The sequence below is a fragment of the Oncorhynchus tshawytscha genome, linkage group LG05 (genome assembly GCF_018296145.1).
Source record: "Oncorhynchus tshawytscha isolate Ot180627B linkage group LG05, Otsh_v2.0, whole genome shotgun sequence".
NCBI lineage: Eukaryota > Metazoa > Chordata > Actinopteri > Salmoniformes > Salmonidae > Oncorhynchus > Oncorhynchus tshawytscha.
Window position 1 is genome coordinate 67,000,107 of NC_056433.1, and position 18,475 is coordinate 67,018,581.

General features: G+C 42.9%; 1 protein-coding gene across 1 annotated transcript in view; it reads right to left on the reverse strand.

Moving 5' to 3' along the window:
* Positions 1-876: 876 nt before the first annotated feature.
* Positions 877-18,475, reverse strand: part of LOC112251163 (BMP/retinoic acid-inducible neural-specific protein 3-like) — a 33,068-nt gene continuing 15,469 nt past the window's right edge. The window contains exons 6-8 of the mRNA XM_024421957.2: positions 12,042-12,264; positions 2,376-2,718; positions 877-2,231 (exon numbers count right to left, since the gene is read on the reverse strand). Of these exons, the coding sequence (XP_024277725.1) occupies positions 1,443-2,231; positions 2,376-2,718; positions 12,042-12,264 (1,355 nt within the window). The 3' untranslated portion in view covers positions 877-1,442. The remainder of the gene's footprint in view (positions 2,232-2,375; positions 2,719-12,041; positions 12,265-18,475) is intronic.

Below are 18,475 nucleotides of genomic sequence, written 5' to 3' on the forward strand. Positions count from 1 at the left end.
AATTATATCATTCTGGATGGAGTCAAATGACCAAAGAGACAACCAGAACCTTAATCTTTCATCTCTTCACGGCAGCCATTTTCTAGCTGTTTTGAAAACAATTATTCCCCAATATCTGACACCCCTGCATCCAAAGGACACTAACATTTAGTTATGCATTATACAAACACCTCAGCATCAAGCCTGTTTCATCCACATTACTCTCTTTCGAGTTTAGCTTCTAATATGAGCAGGATTTGATAAGAGGAGCGCGGACAAATGGAGTTGACAGCCGTTGACCTTCATAGGTGTGTGACCTCTCCTTCATCTGCTCCGCTGGACAGCCATACCATGAGATACGGGCCATGTTAGTAAATGAGATCTGACACCTTATAGACCTGACATGAATACTGTAGTTATGGATCTGTGACCCAGTGCACTGGATGGCCATCACTCCTGGTCCTAGAGGGGAGCTGAGGTGTCTACTGGTCTGCTCCAATTCAACCTGTTGCAGATAATGGAAAAAAAAGTACTGTGTGGGTTTTTAAGCCACAACCCTAAAGGAACCAGTTTTACAATAATCTCAGCTTTGTTCACTCATATCTGCATTTTTGGTGTGTGTGTCCGTGTGTGTGCACATTCACTGTACAACAATATATTGATTCAATTGTTCCTGTTACAAAGTCTACTTAATTAGGTTGGAGAAGCTTGGTCACCATCCATAAGCTAACCGCATAAATTAATGAAATAGAGGTTCATGATTATTTGATCAAACTCTGCTATCATGTTTAATTTCATTCACTCAGTTCCTAAGTGGTTTTAATTGCTGCGATAAATGTGTCTGACAATGAGATGTAACAACAGCTGTTACTCGGCTATAAGTAAGTTTGACAAATATTCTCCACAGTTGTTAATCCATGTTTTAATAACAAGTTATCTACAATCTGACTGATACCACTGTATTCTGGTCATTATGGGAAGTGCACTGTCACTGAAGCAAAATAACATATAAAAGAGTTACAAACAAACAGACTGTACCATGTATCTTAAAAGGTCCCTCCAGTTGGCTTCAGTATACACTGTATAAATGAGCAGGGTTATATTTAAACAAGATGGTGAAGTGGATGTGGAGAGAGTTACATATCTGATTTTCTAGATCTGTTTTTGTTTATGGTGTCAGAGTTTTTGTGTGTCTTCTGTGGACAAAAAAGCACCAGCTTCCAGCATCTCTCAACCATTTACAAGTCATTGAGTCACAACCCAACTGAAAGCCAAAAGACACAATTCACATGTCCTTATTGTGTCTCTGTAACGGTTAAGTACATACATTTAAGGTCTTGTAATCCAGAGAATCAACAAACCATTGAAAGTCAAACTACTGTAGCAGTATACCATTTAGCCGTCCAATAGTTCCCCTTGTAGCCGTTGAGCTTTAACGTCTCCCAGTCATTCCATAGTAGCTGTTAACTACACAGCTTGGTGGTCTCGTAATCCAGAGAGTTTGGCAGGCGGTTGCTGAAGGCCTGCAAGGAGGCGTGTATGCGGACCACCTCACTGGCTGTCAGTTTGAGCCGGTGTCTGAGCAGACATGCGAACAGGTCTAGTCTCTGCTGACCTGGGGGGGACAGTCTGTTGACCCGGTCCCTGATCTCCAGCAGCTGCAGCAGAGCCGTGTCCTGGGACCCCTGCGTGTATGGGTAGTCCAGCTGCAGGATCAGGTCATGGATTGCTTCCGGGTCAAAGTGCATGCTGTAGCCAAATACTTGGATGCTGTTGATCTTCATGTAGCCCAGGTTCCGTGAAGGGTCAACCATTTCTAATGGCTCATAGTAGAGGCTGTCGTTCACAGCCCCCGCCGGACCTCCAGCGCCCTGCATCTTTATCCGGCTCCGCAGGTAGATGTGGATGGTCTCAAAGAAGGTCTTCCACTTGTTGCCCAATGTCAGGGTCCAGTTGAAGCACTCCAGGGGTAGATCCAGTTTGGTAGCCGTCCAGTCTGGGAAGCTGTTCTCACTGACTGGAATGTACCAGCTCTCAGAATGGCTGCCTCCGAAGGGGTTGATGTAGAGGGTGAGGACGGGCTCCAGTGTGCTGTTCTTGGTCAGGCAGATCTGGAGAGACACGCCCAGCAGCATGTGGACCAGGTTGGACTTGTACTTGTTGCTTTTCAGCGTCAGCAGCATCCTCTTCCTCCAGGATGGGTCAAACCAGCTGTTCAGACGCATGTCATTGCTGATGAAGATGGCGTGGACCTGGAAGGACAGATACAGTTGTTTAAGTTGTTAAGACAATAGTCCATCTACTTTTTCAAGATCCTACTCAACTTTATTACATTTAAAATGTCTCTGCAACTTATCCACAAAATCGTTCACAAAATCAAATAGCCATGTATTTACCTCCAGCCTACGGTCGGCCCTCTGCAGGAGGTATCTCAGCTCCAGGTCCTGTAGGTCTGTCTCAAAGCCCAGGTAGTTCTCTGTTGAGTCAGCCACCATGGGTCTGCAGGCCCCCTGGGTTAGGGCGTAGCCAGGGTTGCAGGTCCCACATCGTGTGTGGTTGTCTGGGGCACAGGCTGCGCAGGCGGGACCCTCTCCGATGGCACATGGTGGGGGCAGCTGGCAAGGGCTGTGCTCGTAGCTGCAGGTACAGCTGTGGAGCTCCTCAGAGAAGGAACCCAGCTGGTTGTTCTCAGAACAGTAGAGGAGAGACTGGAAGTGTATCAGCCAGTAAGATTGGGGCCTGGGACGTAGACAAAGAGACAGACAACATAAAACAAAATATTTGGGAATTAAAATGGATGTGAATTTAATTGGTTTATTTAGAAACTTTTTTGCACAATTATACACTACATGACCAAAAGTATGTGAACACCTGTTCGTCAAACATCTCATTCCAAAATCATGGGCATTAATATGAAGTTGGTCCCCCATTTGCTGCTATAACAGCCTCCACTCTTCTGGGAACAGTTTCTACTAGATGTTGGAACACAGCTGTGGGGACTTGCTTCAGTTCAGCCACAAGAGCATTAGTGATGCCGGGCACTGATGTTGGGTGATTATGCCTGGCTCGCAGCGGGCTTTCCAATTCATCCCAAAGGTGTTCAATGGAGTTGAAGTCAGGGCTCTGTGCAGGCCAGTCAAGTTCTTCCACACCGGTCTCGACAAACCATTTCTGCATGGACCTCGCTTTGTGCACGGGGGCATTGTCATGTCGAAACAGGAAAGGGCCTTCCCCAAATTGCCACAAAGTTGAAAGCGCAGAATCGTCTAGAATGTCATTGTCTGCTGTAGAGTTACGATTTCCATTCACTGGAACTAAGGGGCCTAGCCCAAACCATGGAAAAACAGCCTCAGACCATTATTCCTCCTCCAACCAACATTACAGTTGGCACTATGCATTGGGGTAGGTAGCGTTCTACTGGCTTCCGCCAAAAACAGATTTGTCCGTCTGAATGCCACATGGTGAAGCGTGATTCACTCGCATTTCCACTGCTCTAGAGTCCAATGGTGACGAGCTTTACACCACACCAGCCCACGCTTTGCATTGCGCATGGTGATAGGCTTGTGTGTGGCTGCTCGTCCATGGAAACCCATTTCATGAAGCTCCGGACAAACAGTTCTTATGCTGACGTTGCTTCCAGAGGCAGTTTTGGACTGAGTGTTGCAACCGAGGACAGACGATTTTTACTCGCCACGCGCTTCAGCACTCAGAGGTCCCGTTCTGTGAGCTTTTGCAGCCTACCACTTCGCGCCACAGCCGCTGTTGCTCCTAAACTTTTCCACTTCACAATAACACCACAATACAGTTGACCGGGGCAGCTCTAGCAGGGCAGAAGTTTGACAAACTGACTTGTCGGAAAGGTGGCATCCTATGAAGGTGCTACGTTGAATGTAACTGAGCTCTACAGTAAGGCCATTCTACTGCCAATATTTGTCTTTGTAGATTGCATGGCTGTGTGTTCGATTTTATACACCTGTCAGCGACGGGTGTGGCTGAAATAGCCAAATCCACTCATTTGAAGGGGTGTCCACATACTTTTGTAGTGTACTTCGTAAAAAAATCTAATCAAAACAGGTATTATTTTAATGGGAAAATATGCTTCTGTGAGTAAAAAACGAAATAAAACATATACAATTATTAATGCACTCTGCGAAAATACACATCTTTGAAAAAAACAGAACAATATTGTGAAAGAGGCATTTAGAGAGCAAAATCAATAGGACTAATGGTGAAAGTTAGAACACAAAGTGTAGTTTTAACCGACTCAGAAGTCAAATTATTATTTGCTCTATAAATCGACTTCTCTCTCCAAATGATTCCTTCATAATGTGTAAGAAGATGGCACTGCAGTGGATTATTATTTTTTTTTAATGAATTTTTATTCAACCTTTATTTAACTAGGCAAGGACACATTCTTATTTACAATGACGGCCTACTCCGGCCAAACCCGGACGACGCTGAGCCAATTGTGCGCCGCCCTATGGGACTTCCAATCAATGCCGGATGTGATACAGCCTGGATAGCAGCAGTCTTACCTGACCAATTCTTCTCTTTTTTGTGTTTTGTTTTTACACTGATCTTAACTGTATTTGTGCATAATGTATCCACCATATTTCCTATGACCAGAGATCACCAACCTCGAATTGGACAAACATTTCTACATCAAGGAGTTGGCAGCTCTGGACATCCTGCTCACTCCGGACCAGGCCCTACTCCCCGGGACTCGAAAGAGGAAGCAGTGGCAAAATAGACTGCCATTACCCTCTGTTCTATTGGCGAACGTGCAATCACTGGAGAACAAACAGGATGAGCTACATTTGAGACTATCCCATCAACGGGACCTGAAAAACTGTAATATCCTATGTTTCTCAGAGTCGAGGCTGAACGTGGACATGGATATACATCGTGCTGATTTTTCTATGCATCGTCAAGACCGGACAGCAGACTCAGGTAAGACGAAGGGAGGTTGGTGTGTCTTTGGGTCAACAACAGCTGGTGCCCAATGTCTAATGTTAAGGAAGTCTCCAGGTTTTGCTCACCTGAGTTAGAATACCTCATGATAAGTTGCAGACTATACTATTTACCAAGAGTTTTAATCTATATTATTCGTAGCTGTCTATTTACCACTAAGACCGCACTCAAATGGTTAATTTGAGCAGTCCTAATTCATTTAAACGGTCTTCATTTTAATTTGACTTTAGGCTACTGACAACAAGAGGTCTTTCTGTTGGAGCCTATTTCTTCCTATTCATGGAATAAGAGGTAGGCCTACCTGTTTGACAGACACAATTATTGCCTACTATCCATAGATTGTGTCAGCCATTTCCTTCATATATATATATATATATTTATATATTTTAATCAATTATATCAGTAGCAAGCTTACCCCCGGTACTCCTCAGTAGGCCTTGTCTGCGTACACATATAAGAGCACATGCTATGTATATATTTACCCATTGAAGCCATGCAATTACTTAGAACAATGTCGACTGCAAACAGGTTCAAGTTAACATTTTAGCAAAGATGGGATTAGTCTACATTTTGTTATTTCGTTTCTATAAGTTGTGTAACAAACTCTATTACATAAAATACCATAAATACACAACTTGAAGAAACCACATATTTAGCCATGGAGGACATTCTGATTGGCCAGTGAGGGGCAAAGCCTTGACACACCCACAACTGGTTTATTCATCAAAAGTCAGTTTGTGCCACTGCCAGCACTGCTCTGATACTTTTTGGTTTTGAAAATAGCTCAAATATTTCTGACACCCCCCCCCGAACCTACAGCGCTACCGCCAGCGCTTAGATTTACCATTGCGTTAGGTTTGTTAACCGATTACAAATTACATGACCATCCCCTGGACCAAATCAAAAAAATACTAAACCCTCACCTGAATGACAGCACCCCATTATCTTCCGGGAAACAATTGTGTACATTTCGAACACTTCCTAAGATCGAATCTTACTACGCCGGCTCTGACACTCAACAGCGTGTCAGGACATGTAAACTATCACAGTTAACAAAGGGAAACCAAGCCGTGAGCTGACCAGCTGCGCGAGTCTACCAGACAAGATAAATGCCTTCTATGCTCGCATCGAGGCAAGCAACATTGAAACGTGCATGACAGCACCAGCTGTTCCGGATGACTGTGTGATCACGCTCTCCGTAGCTGATGCAAGACCTTTAAACAGGTTAACAGGGCCAGACGGATTACCAAGACGCATACGCCGAGCATGTGCTGACCAGCTGGCAAGTTTCTTTACTGAAATGTTCAACCAATCCCTGAACCAGTCCGTAAAACCAACTTGTTTCAAGCAGACCACCATAGTCATCATGCCCAAGAACGTCAAGGTAACCTGCCTAAATGACTATCACACCCACATCTTTAGCCATGAAATGCTTTGAAAGGCTGGTTATGGCTCACATCAACACCATCATCCCAGACACTCTTGCTCCACTCCAATTCGCATTACCGCCCCAACACATCCACAGATGATGCAATCTCTATTGTACTCCACACTGCCCTTACAAACCTGGACAAAGGGAATCAATATGTAAGAATGCTGTTTATTGACAGCTTGGCATTTAACACAATAGTCCCCTCCAAGCTCATCAACAAGCTCAGGACCATGGGACTGAACACTTCCCTCTGCAACTGGATCCAGAACTACCTGACGGGCCGCCCAGAGGCGGTGAGGGTAGGCAACAACACATCCACTACGCTGACCATCAACACGGTGTGTGCTTAGTCCTCTCCTGTATTCCAAGTTCACCAACGTCTGCGAGGCCGCGCATGACTCCAACACCTTCATCAACTTTGCTGATGATGCAACGGTAGGAACTGACACAACAACGATGAGGCAGCCTATAGAGAGGAGGTCAGAGACCTGGCAGTGTGGTGTCAGGACAACAACCTTTTACTCAACGTCAGAAAAACAAAGGAGCTGATTGTGGCCTACATAAAACATAGGGGGGAGCATGCCCCCATACACATTGAGGGGGCTGTAGTGAAGCGGGTCAAGAGTTTCAAGTTCCTCTGTGTCCACATCACTAAGTAATTAACATGGTCCACACACAGACACTCAGTTGTGAAGGGGGAACGACAGCATCTCTTCCCACTCAGGAGGCTGAAAAGATTTGGCATGGACCCTCAGATCCTCAAAAAGTTCTACAGCTGCACCATTGAGAGCATCTTGAACGGCTGCATTACAGCTTGGTATGACAACTACAAGGCTCTCGACAGCAAGGCAACAGAGGGTGATGGATACGGCCCAGTACATCACTGTGGTCATAATCTCTGCCATTCAGGACCTCTATCCAGAGAGTGTCAGAGGAAGGCCTAAAAAATTGTCAAAGACTCTACTCTCGGCTACTGGATGGCAAGTGCACCAAGTGCAGTGCATCAAGTCTGGAACCAACAGGACCATGAACAGCTTCTACCCCCAAGCCATAAGACTGCTAAACAAGGCTGCTAAATAGCTAATCAAATGGCTACCCGGATAATTTTTACAAATTATCTTGCACTGACTCTCTGCACACACACACTGGACTCTACTCATACACTCACACATACTTACATTTACACCCCAACACAATACAAACACTCACACACACACACACACTTTCACCCTGCTGCTACAGCTCAGCATGTTATCTATCCTGTTGCCTAGTCACTTTATCCCTACCTACAGCTGAAGTCGGAAGTTTACGTACACTTAGGTTGGAGTTATTAAAACTTGTTTTTCAACTACTCCACAACTTTCTTGTTAATTAACAAACTATAGTTTTGGCAAGTCGGTTAGAACATCTACTTTGTGCATGACACAAGTAATTTTTCCAACAATTGTTTACAGACAATGATCATTCACTGTATCACAATTCCAGTGGGTCAGAAGTCTACATACACTAAGTTGACTGTGCCTTTAAACAGCATGAACAATTTCAGAAAATGATGTCCCGGCTTTAGAAGCTTCTGATAGGCTAATTGACATCATTTGAGTCAATTGGAGGTGTACCCGTGGATGTATTTTCAAGGCCTGCCTTCAAACTCAGTGCCTCCTTGCTTAACATCATGGGAAAATCAATAGAAATCAGCCAAGATCTCAGAAAATAAATTGTAGATCTTCACAAGTCTGGTTCATCCTAGGGAGCAATTTCCAAACGTGTGAAGGTACAAGCCGTCATGCCGCTCAGGAAGGAGACGCGTTCTGTCTCTAGAGATGAATCTGTACAAACAACAGGACAACAGCAAAGAAGCTTCTGAAGATGCTGGAGGAAACAGGTACAAAAGTATCTATATCCACAGTGCTGCGAAAACCCGCCAGTAATAAGAAGCCACTGCTGCAAAAAGCCAGACTATGGTTTGCAACTATACATAGGGACAAAGATCGTACTTGTTGGAGAAATAAAACTGTTTGGCTATAATGACCATCGTTATGTTTGGAGGGAAAAGGCGGAGGCTTGCAAGCCGAAGAACACCATCCCAACCACGAAGCATGGGGGTGGTAGCATCATGTTGTGGGGGTGCTTTGCTACAGGAGGGACTGGTGCACTTCACAAAATATATGGGATCATGAGGAAGGAAAAATAACTGGATATATCCTTCCTGTTTGGCCCTGTCTGGGGGTGTCCTCGGATGGGGCCACAGTGTCTCCTGACCCCTCCTGTCTCAGCCTCCAGTATTTATGCTGCAGTAGTTTGTGTCGGGGGGCTAGGGTCAGTTTGTTATATCTGGAGTACTTCTCCTGTCCTATTCGGTGTCCTGTGTGAATCTAAGTGTGCGTTCTCTAATTCTCTCCTTCTCTCTTTCTTTCTCTCTCTCGGAGGACCTGAGCCCTAGGACCATGCCCAAGGACTACCTGACATGATGACTCCTTGCTGTCCCCAGTCCACCTGGCCGTGCTGCTGCTCCAGTTTCAACTGTTCTGCCTTACTATTATTTGACCATGCTGGTCATTTATGAACATTTGAACATCTTGGCCATGATCTGTTATAATCTCCACCCGGCACAGCCAGAAGAGGACTGGCCACCCCACATAGCCTGGTTCCTCTCTAGGTTTCTTCCTAGGTTTTGGCCTTTCTAGGGAGTTTTTCCTAGCCACCGTGCTTCTACACCTGCATTGCTTGCTGTTTGGGGTTTTAGGCTGGATTTCTGTACAGCACTTTGAGATATCAGCTGATGTATGAAGGGCTATATAAAATAAAATAAATAAATATGATTTGAAGCATCTCAAGACATCAGAAGTTAAAGCTTGGTCGCAAATGGGTCTTCTGAATGGACAATGACCCCAAGCATACTTCCAAAATTGTGGGAAAAAGGCTTAAGGACAACAAAGTTAAGGTATTGGAGTGGCCATCACAAAGCTCTGACCTCAATCCCATAGAACATTTGTGGGCAGAACTGAAAAGGCGTGTGCGAGCAAGGACGCCGTCAAACCTGAATCAGTTACACCAGCTCTGTCAGGAGGAATGGGACAAAATTCACCCAACTTATTGTGGGAAGCTTGTGGAAGGCTACCTGAAAAGTTTGACCCAAGTTAAACAATTTAAATGCAATGCTACCAAATACTAATTGAGTGTATGTAAATTTCTGACCCACTGGGAATGTGATGAAAGAAATAAAAGCTGAAATAAATCATTCTCTCGACTATTATTCTGACATTTCACATTCTTAAAATAAAGTTGTGATCCTAACTGACCTAAGACATGGAATTTTTACTTGGATTAAATGTCAGGAATTGTGAATACCTGAGTTTAAATGTATTTGGCTAAGGTGTATGTAAACTTCCGACTTCAACTGTCTATACAATAAGCTACCTCAATTACCTCGTACCCCTGCATATTGACTCGGTACTGATAGTCCCTGTATCCAGTGCATTCTGAATGTACTCGGACCCTTGATCTTTTGGATTAATTTTTTCCCTCCTCATCAATCTACACATAATACCCCATAATGACAAATCAGGTTTTTAGAAATGTTTGCAAATTCATAAAAAGAGAAACTGAAATATGACATTTATATAAGTATTCAGAGCCTTTACTCAGTACTTTGTTGAGGCACCTTTGGCAGCAATTACAGCCTTGAGTCTTCTTGGGTAAGACACTACAAGCTTAGCACACCTGTATTTGGGGCGTTTCTCCCATTCTTCTCTGCAGATCCTCTCACGCTCTGTCAGGATGGATGGGGAGTGTCGCTGCCCGGCTATTTTCAAAACTCTCCAGAGATGTTAGACCGGGTTCAAGTCCAGACTATGGCTGGGCCACTCAAGAACATTCAAAGACCCGAAGCTACTCCTGCTTTATCTTGGCTGTGGGCTTAGGGTCATTGTCCTGTTGGAAGGTGAACCGTCGCCACAGTATGAGCGCTCTGGAGCAGGTTTTCATCAAGGATCCATCTGTACTTTGTTCATCTTTCCCTCGATCCTGACTAGTTTCCCAGTCCCTACCGTCGAAAAACATCCCCAAAGCATGATGCTGCCGTAGGGATGGGGCAGGGTTTCCTCCAGACTTCATGCTTGGCATTCAAGCCAAAAGGTTCAGTCTTGGTTTCTTCAGACCAGAGAATCTTGTTTCTCATGGTTTGAGAGTCCTTTAGGTGCCGTCTGGCAAACTCCAAGCGGGCTGTCATGTGCCTTTGACTGAGGAGTGGTTTCTGTCTGGCCACTCTACCATAAAGGCCTGATTGCTGGAGTGCTACAGAGATGGTTGTCCTTCTGGAAGGTTCTTTAATCTCCACAGAGGAACTCTGGAGCTCTGTTAGAATGACCATCGGGTTCTTGGTCACCTCCTTGACCGGTGCTCTTCTCCTCCAATTGCTAAGTTTGGTCTTCTTCAGCTCTAGGAAGAGTGTTGGGGGTTCTGCACCATTGAAGAATGATGGAGGTCACTGTGTTCTCATACCCTTCCCCATATCTTTGCCTTGACACAATCCTATCTCGGAGCTCTACAGACAATTCCTTTGACCACATGGCTTGGTTTTTATTCTAACATGCACTGTCAACTGTGCAATCTTATATAGAGAGGTGTGTGCCTTTCCAAATCATGTCCGATCAATTGAATTTAGTACAGGTGGATTACAATCAAGTTGTAAAATCATCTCAAGGATGATCAATGAAACAGGTTGCACCTGTGCTCATTTTCGAGTCTCAGAGCAAAGGGTTTGAATACTTATGTAAATACGTTTTTTTTGTTTGTTATTTGTAATAAATTAGCAAAAATGTCTAAAAACCTGTCTTCGCTTTCTCATTATGGGGTATTGCGTGTAGATTGATGAGTTTAAACCCAAAAATATATTTTAGATTAAGGCTGTAACATAACAAAATGTGGAAAGAGTGAAGGGGTCTAAATACTTCCCGAATGCACTGTATATCCATGTTAGTTTCTACTTTCTGTATATAGCCATGATATTTTTGTACTCCCTGTGTATAGCCATTTTATTTTGTACAACCTATATATATCTATATGTTATTTTTACTCGTCATTGTTACTTGTTATTCACTGTGTATTTATTCCTCTTGTTGCTATTTCTATTTTTATTTTATATTTTTCATTGTTTATCTTTAACACTGCATTGTTGGAAAAGTAAATTTCACTCTTAGTCTGTACTTGTTGTTTATGAATCATGTGACAAATTATATTTAATTCAATGATTTGATTTGATTTGATTGTTAGCAGTGGAACTGGCCCCAGGAAGTGAAATCAATCATACATCGTCTGTGTGAAGTGCTGCGAACGAACGGGACGTAGGGGAGCCTTTCAAGTGTTAGCCTTTCAAGTGTTCCGCTTCACTCCCAGGCAAACAGACAAACATTCCACTTTCTCTCTCCATCTCTCCACAGTCTACGGAGATTTCTCTTCACAAAAAAAAGTATAGTACTTCCAGTTTTCTTCAGAGCAGCAGTAATAAAGTAGATAAACATTGCTTGGCTGGCTCCCTGTTTCTCCCACTCACACAGGGAGAGGTAGAGAGGATCGCTATCAGCTTCCTGGATGAGTGATTAAAGTGTAATTGGGGCTCAGTGGAAAGAGCTGTATTGTAGGAGCAGAACGGGACTCTTACCATTCTCTGGGTAGGCGGATGTGAGGCTGCCTCTGGCACCTCTTGCTGAGGCTGAAGAGCTTGAACACCACTCTCTGGGCTCGTCTGAAGAGCACACTCATGCTGTTCTCCAGCTGCTCATAGCGCCACTGGAACACGCCATCCAACGACCAAAGGTGCTGGATAGTCGACACGTTCAGGAAGAAGTTCTGCGGGAGCCTCATAAGGAAGGTCTTGAACTCATCTGTCAGAAAGAGAGTGAAAATGAAAAGAAGAGGCAACTTTTTCTAAAGGTGATTGTTTTTAAATGAACATGCCATGAATATGGCCTGGGGACATCTGTAGAGGTAGAACTTTCATAACCACTGGAAATTATTTAAAGTAAAGAAATGAACAGGACACAATGATTTAAAGTAAAACAATGAAACAAATCTGCTTACAAAAGGTATAACGGGGATTTTCCCTGCACATTCTGTTTGGTCCTATGCTGGAAAAGAAAGTGCATACGATCACTTCAGGCATGTCGCCACATTCCTCAAGGCTAAAGGAGAACAATGTAATTGGTTCCAGAACTGCCATGTTCTATGTTTCCGTGGTTACTTTCCTCCTGCTGGCATCCCATTCCGCTGATAGAGCAGAACGTTGACACGTCTTTGATATCCTTTACCGAAGGACACGTTTACGACCACACCTGAAAAACTCTTTATTCCTGGCACTGCCCTGCCCTGCACTCTCCTCTCCTCCCTGCTATTAAAACATAAACTTTGAAAGTAATTGCACAGATATTTCACACATCAAAAAATAGAAGAGAAAAAAATGCCCACCATTCTGATTTAACCTCAGCAACCATGGCCACTGCAGAGTGACATAGAGAGGCAATAATACCCCCAGATTATACTAAGTGCCCTCATTCATAAAATGTTACTATGACAATGTGAAACACTGGACTTGTAATAAATGTTTTTTATGTATGATTAATCTGCTCGAGACATATTGTAAACTACCTGTGCAAGGAGATGTTGATTTTGTAATCCAATCCTGTCAGGTTGTGATTTGCTGTACACAGATCGTGTGCCAAGTCCCCCAGGTTTCACTGTGATTCATTATGGTTTACACTGTTTCAACTGTATATATAAATATGTCTTGGGTACACAGGAACGGTCCTCCACCTTTAAGGGTGTGACATGATAAAACACTTTTATTCAGCTCACATAGTCCCCTACAGAAACTTTTCAAAGATTGTGCACATTAATTTATAAATGATCAACTGCATGCACAACGAGTAAGTTTACAGCTAAGCTAGCTGAAGACACCTGTAGATATTGCATGTCAACTGAGTGGCACTGGACACTTCATATATCAAAGTAAACGTGTAATAGTTTGAGCATCTTAATATATAATAGGATCTAAAACAATTTTGTATTCATTTTTTATTTAAACTTTACTTTGACAGGGAGTGAGGCTGAGACGAGCAGTCTCTTTCACAGATCAGCCCTATATACAGTACCAGTCAAAAGTTTGAACACACCTACTCATTCCATTTTTTTAAAAGTTTCTTTTACTATATTCTTAATTGTAGAATAGTTGTGAAGACATTACAACTATGAAATAACACTTATGGAATCATGTAGTAACCAAAAAAGGGTTAAACAAATCAAAATATATAGTTTGTATTTTAGGTTCTTCAAAGTATTTGTATTTGTATTTATTATGGATCCTCATCAGCAGTGCCAAGGCAGCAGCTACTCTTCCTGGGGTTTATTATGGATCCTCATCAGCAGTGCCAAGGCAGCAGCTACTCTTCCTGGGGTTTATTATGGATCCTCATCAGCAGTGCCAAGGCAGCAGCTACTCTTCCTGGGGTTTATTATGGATCCTCATCAGCAGTGCCAAGGCAGCAGCTACTCTTCCTGGGGTTTATTATGGATCCTCATCAGCAGTGCCAAGGCAGCAGCTACTCTTTCTGGGGTTTATTATGGATCCTCATCAGCAGTGCCAAGGCAGAAGCTACTCTTCCTGGGGTTTATTATGGATCCTCATCAGCAGTGCCAAGGCAGAAGCTACTCTTTCTGGGGTTTATTATGGATCCTCATCAGCAGTGCCAAGGCAGCAGCTACTCTTTCTGGGGTCCAGCAAAATTAAGGCAGTTTATACAATTTTTAAAAAACATTACAAGACAGTCACAGACTGTGTGCCCTCAGGCCCCGACTACAACATACTGTATATACATTATAAAATCCATGTGTACGTGTGTGTATAGTGCATATGCTATCGTGTGTGTGTGTGTATGCATGTGTCTGTGCCTATGTTTGTGTTGCTTCACAGTCCCCGCTGTTCCATAAGGTGTTTTTTTAATCTGTTGTTTTAATCTAATTGTACTGCTTGCCTGAGTTACTTGATGTGAAATAGAGTTCCATGTAGTCATGGCTCTGTTTAGTACTGTTCACCTTCCATAGTCTGTTCTGGACTTGGGGACTGTGAGGAGGCCACTTGTGGCATGTCTTGTGGGGAATGCATGGGTGTCTGAGCTGTGCACCAGTGGTTCAAACAGACAGCTCGGTGCATTCAACATGTCAATACCTCTCATAAATACAAGCAGTGATGAAATCAATCTCTCCTCCACTTTGAGCCAGGAGAGATTGACATGCATATTATTAATATTATCTCTCTGTGTATATCCAAGGGCCAGCTGTGCTGCCCTGTTCTGAACCAATTGCAAAGTCCTTTTTTGTGGCACCTGACCACACAACTGAACAGTAGTCGAGGTGCGACAAAACTAGGGCCTGTAGGACCTGCCTTGTTGACATGGCTGTCAAGAAGGTAGAGCAGCGCCTTATCATGGACATACTTCTCCCCATCTTAGCTACTGTTGTATCAATGTGTTTTGACCATGACAGTTACATATACAGTGCTTTTAGTTTTAGAAATATTTAGGACTAACTTATTCCTTTCCACCCACTCTGAAACTAATTGAAACTCTTTGATAAGGGTTGCAATCATTTTAGTCACTGTAGTAGCTGACATGTACTGTGTTGAGCCATCCTCAAAGTAGCCACCCTTTGCCTCGATGAGAGCTTTGCACACTCTTGGCATTCTCTCAACCAGCTTCACATGGAATGCTTTTCCAATAGTTTTGAAGTCGTTCCCACATACGCTGAGCACTTGTTGGCTGCTTTTCCTCCACTCTGCTGTCCAACTCATCCCAAAACATCTCAATTCGGTTGAGGTCGGGTGATTGTGGAGGCCAGGTCATCTGATGCAGCACTCCATCACTCTAATTCTTGGTCAAATAGCCCTTACACAGCCTGGAGGTGTGTTGGGTCATTGTCCTGTTGAAAAACAAATGACATTCCCACTAAGCGCAAACCAGATGGGATGACGTATCGCTGCAGAATTTTGTGGTAGCAATACTGGATAAGAGTGCCTTGAATTCTAAATAAATCACAGAGAGTGTCCCTAGCAAAGCAAACCCACACCACCTCTTCCATGCTTCACGGTGGGAACATGCAGAGATATGCAGAGATAATCCGTTCACCTATTCAGCATCTGGCAAAGTCACGGCAGTTGGAACCAAAAAACTTAAATTTGTACTCATCAGACCAAAGGACAGATTTCCACTGGTCTAATGTCCATTGCTCATGTTTCTTGGCCCAAGCAAGTCTCTTCTTATTATTGGTGTCTTCACGATTATTCTACAATGTAGAAAATAGTAAAAATTAAGAAAAACCCTTGAATGAGTGTTCAAACTTTTGATTGGTACTGTACATATTAATACACATCAATATACACTATACACATACATTTTCACAACAATACACGAAAAGCACAACAACTTATTTGAGAGAGTCTTGGAGACTATTCCACAAGTAAGGTGCCAAAAAAATAAATAAACTAAAAACAGATCAAAGGGATCTCTAGAGTTTCTAAGCGGTGTCAGAGGAAGGTCCAAAAAATGGTCGAAGACTCAGTCATAGACTGTTCTCTCTGCTACCGCACGACAGAGTCACTTACCCCTACCTACATGTACAAATTACCCTGACTAACCTATAACCACTTACATTGACTCAGTGTTGCCTTTTATTTGTATTTATTTTTTACTTTAGTTTATTCAGTAAATATTTTCTTAACTCTATTTTCATAAAACTGCATTGTTGGTTAAGGGCTTGTAAGTTAGCATTTCAAGGAAAGGTCTACACCTGTTGTATTTTTGCACATGTGACAAATAACATTTTTCAGAAACCGTGGATTGATGGCAGCATTCGCACGAAACTGAAAGCGTGAACCACTGCTTTAAACCAGGGCAAAGTGACCGGAAACATGACCGAATACAAACAGTGTAGCTATTCCCTCCGCAAGGCAATCAAACAAGCTAAGCGTCATTATAGAGACAAAGTAGAGTCACAATTCAACGGCTCAGACACGAGCTATGTGGCAGGGTCTACAGTCAATCACGGATTACAAAAAGAAAACCAGCCCCGTTGCGGACCAGGATGTCTTGCTCCCAGATTCTATGATTTTTTTCAACGCTGATACCGATACCAATTATTGGAGGACCAAAAAAGCCGATACCGATTAATCAACAGATTTTTATATATATATTTGTAATAATTACAATTACAACAATACTGAATTAACACTTATAACACTTACTCTATACCATTTGTATTTCATATACCTTTGACTATTGGATGTTCTAATAGGTACTTTAGTTTTGCCAGCCTAATCTCGGGAGTTGATAGGTTTGAAGTCATAAACAGCGCAATACTTGAAGCACAGCGAAGAGCTGCTGGAAAATGCAGGAAAGTGCTGTTTGAATGAATGCTTACGAGCCTGCTGCTGCCTACCACCGCTCAGTCAGACTGCTCTATCAAATCATAGATTTAATTATAATATAATAACACACAGAAATACGAGCCTTAGGTCATTAATATGGTCAAATCCGGAAACTATCATTTTGGAAAAGAAAAGTTTATTCTTTCAGTGAAATACGGAACCGTTCCGTATTTTATCTAACTGGTGGCATCCCTAATTCTAAATATTGCTGTTACATTGCACAACCATCCATGTTATGTCATAATTATGTACAATTCTGGCAAATTAATTACGGTCTTTGTTAGGAAGAAATGGTCTTCACACAGTTCGCAATGAGGCAGGCGGCCCAAACTGCTGCATATACCCTGACTCTGCTTGCACAGAACGCAAGAGAAGTGACACAATTCCCCTAGTTAAAAGAAATTCATGTTAGCAGGCAATATTAAGTAAATATGCAGGTTTAAAAATATATACTTGTGTATTGATTTGAAGAAAGGCATTGATGTTTATGGTTATGGAACACATTGGTGCAACTACAGCGCTTTGTTCGCGAATGCGCTTGTTAAATCACCCGTCTGGCAAAGTAGGCTGTGATTCAATGATAAATTAACAGGCACCGCATTGATTATATGCAACGTAGGACAAGGTAGATGAACTAGTAATATCATCAACCATGTGTAGTTAACTAGTGATTATGTTAAGATTGATATTTCTAAGGTAAGTTTAATGCTAGCTAGCACCTTACCTTGGTCCTTGCTGCACTCGCATAACAGGTAGTCAGCCTGCCACGCAGTCTCCTCGTGGAATGCAATGTAATCGGCCATAATCGGTGTCCCAAAATACAGATTACTGGTTGTTATGAAAACTTGAAATCGGCCCTAATTAATCGGCCCTTCTGATTAATCGGCCGACCTCTAGTATGGCGTGTCGTGTGGGTGAGCAGTTTGCTGATTTCAACAGAGAACCCCATGGTGGCGGTAGGGTTATAGTATGGCCAGGCATAAGCTATGGACAACCAACACAATTTCATTTTATCAATAGTAATTTGAATGCACAGAGATACCGTGATGTTATCCTGAGGCCCATTGTCGTGCCATTCATCTGCCTCCATCACCTCATGTTTCAGCATGATAATGCATGGCCCCATGTTGCAAGTATCTGTATACAATTCCTGGAAGATGAAAATGTCCCAGTTCTTCCATGACCTGCATGACCAGACATGTCACTCATTGAGCATGTTTCAGATGCTCTGGATCGACGTGTACGGCAGCGTGTTCCAGTTCCCGCCAATATCCAGCAACTTCACACAGCCATTGAAGAGGAGTGGGACAACATTCCATAGGCCACAATCAACAGCCTGATCAACTCTATGCAAAGGAGATGTGTCACGCTGTATGTGTCACGAGATGTGACACAGTCATGTGAAATCGATAGATTAGGGCCTAATTTATTCATTTCAATTGACTGATTCCTTTATATGAACAGTAACTCAGTAAAATCTTTGAAATTGTTGCATGTTGAGTTTGTTTTTTGTTCAATGTAATTCATTATCAAGCTTTTTGAAAGATAGCTTTTTATCAATCCTGATACCCAGATATTTATAAGCGGGGACACGAGGACAGGAGGGCACCACCATGCATAAA